The sequence below is a fragment of the Pleurodeles waltl genome, chromosome 4_2, assembly GCF_031143425.1.
Source record: "Pleurodeles waltl isolate 20211129_DDA chromosome 4_2, aPleWal1.hap1.20221129, whole genome shotgun sequence".
NCBI classification, from domain to species: domain Eukaryota; kingdom Metazoa; phylum Chordata; class Amphibia; order Caudata; family Salamandridae; genus Pleurodeles; species Pleurodeles waltl.
The window spans coordinates 421,660,500-421,667,601 of NC_090443.1; the positions used below are offsets into that span (position 1 = coordinate 421,660,500).

General features: G+C 43.6%; 1 protein-coding gene across 2 annotated transcripts in view; it reads left to right on the forward strand.

Annotated features, from left to right (window-relative positions):
- The window catches only part of RASAL3 (RAS protein activator like 3), a 160,831-nt gene extending 159,628 nt beyond the window's left edge, over nucleotides 1–1,203 (forward strand). Inside the window, exon 18 of one of the 2 annotated variants that reach the window (XM_069231669.1) lies at nucleotides 406–1,203. In XM_069231669.1, coding sequence (XP_069087770.1) covers nucleotides 406–567 — 162 coding nt within the window. In that variant the 3' untranslated portion in view covers nucleotides 568–1,203. The remainder of the gene's footprint in view (nucleotides 1–405) is intronic. The other variant, XM_069231670.1, reaches the window with a different exon arrangement.
- Nucleotides 1,204–7,102: the final 5,899 nt, after the last annotated feature.

Below are 7,102 nucleotides of genomic sequence, written 5' to 3' on the forward strand. Positions count from 1 at the left end.
TATATGAATTGGGTGAATGGTAAGAGGAACCTTGAAGCGGATGGGTGACTATGAGTGGGTAGGTGAATTATGCAAGGTGGGTGAAATTGAATGAATTGTTGAATGTGGATGGGTTGGTGACTGATCATAAGTAAGTAGGTAAATTAGTAACTGGGTGGGTGAATGTGGAAAGAATAACATGGGTAGACTGAAGCATATTAAAACACCATGATTTGACTGAAATGCAAACTACTGTTTTCAATAACAAAATGCAAAACAGCATCCCAAATACAATAGTACACCCCAGAATTCTGCAGAGAAGCTGTTGTGCATAAATACACAACCCTGTTCTAGTTCCATACTAAAATAAATATCACAGGTTCAGCAGCCTTTGTCAAGTTTAATGATGGCCTGTCTGTTTTTCAGGAGGCGCGCCTGTCCATCTTGGAGAGAGAATACACACTGATGTTGGCCAGAGTGAACCATCCTGATGAAATCACAGAAACAATGAATCACGCTCTTCCAAACCGAATGGAACGTTCTACTTTTGAGGTCAGAGAAAATGGAAATGGCTCCTTAAGCATCTAAACACGAGGACCACCATACAGCTCAAAAAAGACATCTCCTCACAACACCACCATGGCTCTGACTCTGTGTCTGAAGCAGATCTGATTTTCTATTGAAAGAGAATCCTGTTTTTGTTTCATATATACTTCAAGAAGGAAGTCACTAAAACAAGCAATGATATGGGCTAATATAAAAAAAAAAAAAAATTTGGGTAGAGGGATGATCTACTTTAAAATAAACTAAAACACAATTTTAGGCCTTGGATCAGAATAGAACAGTTGTGGTGCATTGAACAAGCCCCTAATTTGTGCTTAAACTCAGCCTAGTTTAGGATAGAGTTAGAAAGATAAAAGTCGTAGGTCTTGATCAATAAGGCCTTGAGGGGAATCCATCACAGCCTGGGCATCTATATAGTTTTCTAGTACAACAGGCGCTTAGAGCAACAGGAACCCGTGTTACAGGGGCAATGTCTCTCAAGGCGCAAGCGTCTTATTACTTTAACAGCATTGGTAAAATTCACTCACTCGCCCACCTAGTGACGGTACTGTGTGCACTGGAGAGAGTAAATACTTCAGTGGGATAAACTGACTCATTTTATAGCCTATTGATAGGTTTCACCAATCATTGTGGCTCTATTAAATTACCACTTCTTTCATCATTTGGTGAACCTCCTGTGTCTTTCTTTGTCCAATGTATGGCTTGGCGCTCATCAAGTTGAGTTTTCAACCTTCTTTTTTTAAATAGACCTTTTGCAATCATTTAAGTGACTTTTAAAATCATATTTGCCAAAAGGAAACCTTGTATGGCCATCTGGTGGAAAGAGCACAATTTGACATCAGAATGAGAATGATATTAATGTCCCATTGCTCCTAATTTGCATATTGTAGGGTGATGATCATTAAACATTCAAAAATCTAACTTTCTCTATTCTCTATACTGTCAAAGTCCATGGCATAAATGCAATAGTTTAGAAAGCCAACAATCAATGCTGATGTATTTTTTACGAGATCATATCTCATTATACACTGAAAGTGCAGCTCATGCACAACTTACACATCATGGATTCAGTCTTGAGTCTCTTGTCCATGTCGGTACTGCAACTAGCATGAACTACCACAAACCAATATCTCTTATACTACTAATTCTGTGTTATAGATAAGGGAGCTCTCTGGTGCTTCTTGACTGCTTGGGAATAAGATCTCGAGAGAGTTATACTCTCATCTGCTCTAGTGGCAGGTCTTTTTATCACCACAATGTCCAGGCTTTCACTATTTGCGTAACCTAAGCTGGAGAAGACAACATGGATGGCACATGCCAATATTAGCTCGTATTACGAAACGTATTGGTTGAGGATCTCTCACCCAACAGGCTGATCAGAAGAACTTTCGTTATCCATGGGATATGGAAATCGCCTGTTATTGTGAAAATTACTTTCATTGCTGCCTTGACCCAGCTACAGTAATTGTCAGCAGAATTAATAATAATCATGTCCAGATGCCATGGGGTCACTAATGCAAGAAAGGAAAATAGGCCGCCTATGCTTTAGGTCAGCAATAAAAGGTATTGGAGTGTAGTGAGCCGGTCACACTCCTAGACCTGGTTGTCACTGTACCTCCTGTAGGTCTCAAGTTCCTCATTCTCCCTTGCCCTTGCGCATCCCTCTGTTCATCCCTTCCACCCTCACTCCTCCCTGTCACTTCCTGTGACTCACTTCCTTCCTGTCTCATCCTTATGCCCTTTCTCTCCCTGATTGACCAAAATCCTCGCTTCTTTTTTCTCTCACCCCACTCTCTTCAGCATCCTCGCCTCTCTCCATCAACCTCCTATTAATCTAACTGTCTTCCAGCTCCTGTTCTCTCTCTCATAGCCGTGTGGCCCTTTCTCTTCCTCTTTCCAATCTCATTTTGCTCATCCTTATCTCTTTCATTTTTTTTCTTTCTTTCATCATCCTTTCCTTTTCTTTCATCACTTCTCTCTCAGCTCCATTTCTCACATCCTCTATGCTCTCCTCTTTGATCCATCCACCCACCACCCCAACTGAGATTCAATATAGTGCCAGGCCCCAGCGAGGCTGTGTTGCAGAGTAGGCTGGGCCTCCCACCCACCTCTGTGCCCTGGTGCCGCTTCATCGGTTGCATCACTCATAGCTACGCACCTGAGATATGGGAAAAACTTGTCCATCCACAATATTATGGTGTTCACAGCCAGGTCAAGAGCAGCAAACACCACAAACTAACTTGATGCCCTCACAAGCCAAGCTTGAAGATGTGGAAGAGAGAAGGATCTGCAGCCTCCATCTTCAACAGCTGAATGCAAATACTGATCGCATGTGTTCGGGAATTTAATGTGAAAGGTCTCTGGGCAGGCATGTTAGCACTGCATGGTTTTAACTCAGATGTATTTGGAACATATTTGGGAGCAGGAATAACAGTTTGTGAATTGTACTTATAAATTAGAGATATCCGGACTAAGGCACGCCAGGCTTTCAGGAACTTTATTTCAGATAAATGTACAAACATTCAATCTAAATGTGAATCGCATACAAAGTCAGTGATTATGCGGTAAAAAGTTTAGCCTGCCTTAAGCACTCAATTGACCAACAGAGGGCAAACTTTTTAGTTAATAAATAAAATAAAATAACCACAGAACACAACTATTTATGAAAAACAGACTCAAAGGCTCTTTTTAGGTGAAGGTCAAAAAAGTAAAAAAGTATAAGCAAAATTCTCAAAATGTGATTTTTAATGGTTATTGTTTTGCAGAACTGAAGCCAACACGTTTCATGACTTTTCAAATTTCAATGTAGCTCCATCAGGGCAAAGAGAAGGAGTAAACAACTAGAGAACACTTAATGTACAATTTACGCTCTTTGAGCTACAATACTTTGTGATTCCATATAAAAGTCTGGTGGATCAGCACGTAGCAGAGGCACTTGTAGATTGTTGCAACAGTTCTAGAAATGTTTGATTCTGGAAGAAAACAGTATGATAACCATCAGCCAAATGATAGTGGAAAACCAAGTGGCAACACTGAGATGTCTATAATCTGTACTTCTGTCTAGTCTTTGATTCAGTTACAAATATTGAATACATTTACCCATAAGGCCTTCATAAGAGTAAGCAAAAGCATCCGCACCATTGACTGTACAGGTCAAAGTTGGCAGTTCGGATAACACACTAATGTAGTTATCCTCCTCTCAACGGATTGGCAAAGGGTTAGGCAAGTAACTGAAACCATCGAGAAACGGTGACAATAGTCATGATGTCTAAGTGCAGAGGCATACAATAGGCAAAGTGATGTGTTGGAAACCCACAAGTTTCCTTAATGGAATTGACAAGTAGTGCTTTTTAACCCCACCCCTCAATCGTTATGATTTCTACTTGTAACTGTTGTCTGGTGTTTGGCTACTGTAAAACTATGGGCGCCTCATTGTTTTCCATCAGTCTCAAAACTACAAAAAGCGTAAACAGTATTGTCTTGTCTCTTGTAGGACTGGGGTTTCATGGTTAATACTCCTAGCTAGCCAGGTCGTCATGCACACTGAGGCTTTACGTAAAGAGGCCACTGTACGCCAAGCGTGAACCGGCCTTTCTTTGACAGTTAGTAACAAAACAACCAACCCCTATGCTGCAGGAGTATGTCGGTAGAGGATCCTTAGGTCTGAGAGAGACAGAAGTAAACAGTTGAGACTCAGCTGCGAGCTGTTAGTGATGGAGACTTAGAGTTGAACTACTGTGAGCTAAATGATGGTACTTAGCTCAAAGTAGGGAAGTGGGATAGAAAATCCGGACAGAAGCAGGAAACAGTGGCACCCAGCAGCAAGAGCAGGACAAAAGCTGCTTGGTGGTAGTTAGGAGCTTGCAATCAACGTAGACTGCATCCAGTTGATATAATTACTCTGACTACTGATCATTTAGAAAGTAAGTCTCCCTTTGGTTTTTGTTAGTATTATTAGCAAGCAGAATGTGTTTGCAGTTCTACACCCAAGGGTCCCTCGGTTTTGTAAATGGAAAGTATCAGAGAAGGTACAATAGCTTTTTCGGATTAAAAGCATGAGAGTGGTTGGCTCAAGCCACTTATAGCCTGCTTATAAAATCTGTTTCTCTTTCTTCACTCACTGAGAATCTGGTACCACACCGAGCACGATGAGTCCCTTGAGTCAATACCGATGGGTGAGCCTGAAAAAGGGTTGAACCATATGACTGGCTTTGGGTAAATTTGAAGTCCTCTTGGTCCTTCAGGGCCATAACGACCATGCCTTCATAGGGCAGAGTAGCTTCTGCCAGAGTAGCTTCTTTTTATAACACTGCAAGCTTCCCTGAGTGCAGCAGCAGAGAAGCTAACCCCTCATAGATGGGTGAGTGCCTATCAAAAGCTCCCAGCCGTTGCTGTATGCACTTTACCCTCCTTATTTACACACAGTAGACTTGATTGGTGCAAAACAGCCGTAGTTGATTTACATATCAAGTATCATCAAAACAAAATCCATGATCACCACAAACTTCATGCATAACTGATATTGTTCACGCTAGGTTTCATTTTAGTCCTTTGCCGTGACAGCACCCTCTGACAGCACTTTGAGCAATAGCCTCCCTTTTACTTTGGGCATCTAGCACCGATGCGCCCCTAGGCTCCATTTTGATGTTGAGATTTGTGTGAACAGTCCTTGTGCCTGGCCTGGGCTGTAAGTGCTGTGTCTGGCCTGTGCTGACCCCCTTTACTGACCATTTGCTTCCTTCTCAGTGACCCTGCCCTAAGACATCTCAAGGACACAAAGCTGAATGGCTCCTCTCTTTAGGCTATTGAGCTCATCCTAGCTATTCTTCGGTGCTGTCTCTGCCACTCTGCCTGTGGTTTTCTGAACTTAGACAGCTCCCTCATACTTCCTGACTTTTCTCCTAGATGAAACCCGTTTGATCCCAGACTTCCACCATATTAAGCAAAAACAGATCCATACTCGAGCCAGGTGTACCCATCTGCCTTGTTGTAACCTAGGGTTTTAGGAGTAATGACTCTGTGTCACACAAAACCTCACCCATTACCTTTGCAAGCTTTTACCATTGAGATATTAAGCTTTCGCACGGACTTCTCCACCGCCCCATGATTTAAAGCTCCCCTCCATTCACAGCATGCTATGATTTCTGACCAAGTCAGCTCTGCCAGGCAAAGAAGCCTGGCAATTGCTGTGAGGCTGGAAATCATCTCCCCTAGGAGGTACCTGTCGCCCAGGCTGAACAGGTCATTCAAGCCGAGATCTACTACTACTGTGACTGGCTTCCCCTAACCTCTGGATCGCCTTCTGAATGGCAGGTGGTAAATATTCCCATCTCATGCCCGGCCTGCCCATCCAAGTCACCGCTGTGTTGCACAGCTAGAACCCCCAGTAATCCTTCCATGTCAATGCCCACCACTGAGCACTTGTGATGTAGGAGTGTCCCAGAATCCAGACTCTGCTCCTGGGTCACAGATGAACACAAAAGGATGATGGACAGAGTGCTGAACAATGCAAACACTCACCCCCAGTCACAGATCCGGGTTTAATCCATCGTTCTTTTGCTCACCATGCCACTCTAGTTTGGACCCAGCCATATGCAAATCCGTCTTGACCCTGTTCCTCATGGGAACAGTCCAGCCAGAACTGCCAGGCCAGGTCCTCCCTCGACCAGAAACAATTCATCCTGGGAGCGGTTTCAGGGTATCACCCTACATCAGCCAGGCTAGCCACCAGATTTAAGCTAGCCTGGCTGATGAAGGGTGATACCAACAAACTGATGAATTAAACCCATATCTGTGACTTGGGGTGAATGTTTGATTTGCTCTGCATTCCATCCATCATCTGTTGTTTTTGCATCTGGGTCACAGATGGCATGTTACGAGAAGAATGTGGCTCAGATAGCTACGGACTGAATTTAGCCCTTAAAGTCTCTCAATGCCCAAACCCCTATTCTCTTTGTGTGCTCCCCATTGAGACCATGCAACTCTGCTGTTGTTGCTTCACCTATGCAGAAAGAATGCAACCCAAATTGCTTGTTTGAAAGACCTGCCTTATCCAGCGCCATCCTGAGTACAGCATTGAACTGGAAGCAGCTAAGATATGTACCATCCCCATGACAAAAGAGTGGGTGCCTAATCCGCACCCTGCCCAGCAGGTATCAACGCATGAGGCAAAACGAACAGCACTCGTTGTCCTCCAGGCAATCTAAGCATGTGCACTTGCCTTGGGCCTCCTGCACTGTTTTGGAGCAGTGCAGGTATATTGTCATGTGCCTCTCCCCCATACATACATCCTCACCTCTCAAGCACGCTGTCCCTGGATTGTATCTGGAAGGGGTTACTAGCTTACTGAAAAATGCCAGAGTAAATGCTGCTCTGAAGAGTGTGACTTCCTGCTCCTGCTTGCAAATGCTATGTAGACCCCTGAGCAGCCCTCACAATAAGTTGAAGTCAGTGGTGCGCCTCTGATTGTTACGTCTTGGTTGTAGATGCTCCCAACCTTTTATGGCTGCCCTGCACTAGAAGGTACCCGCTGGATCCTTCCTGGTCGGCAGTTTAGCAT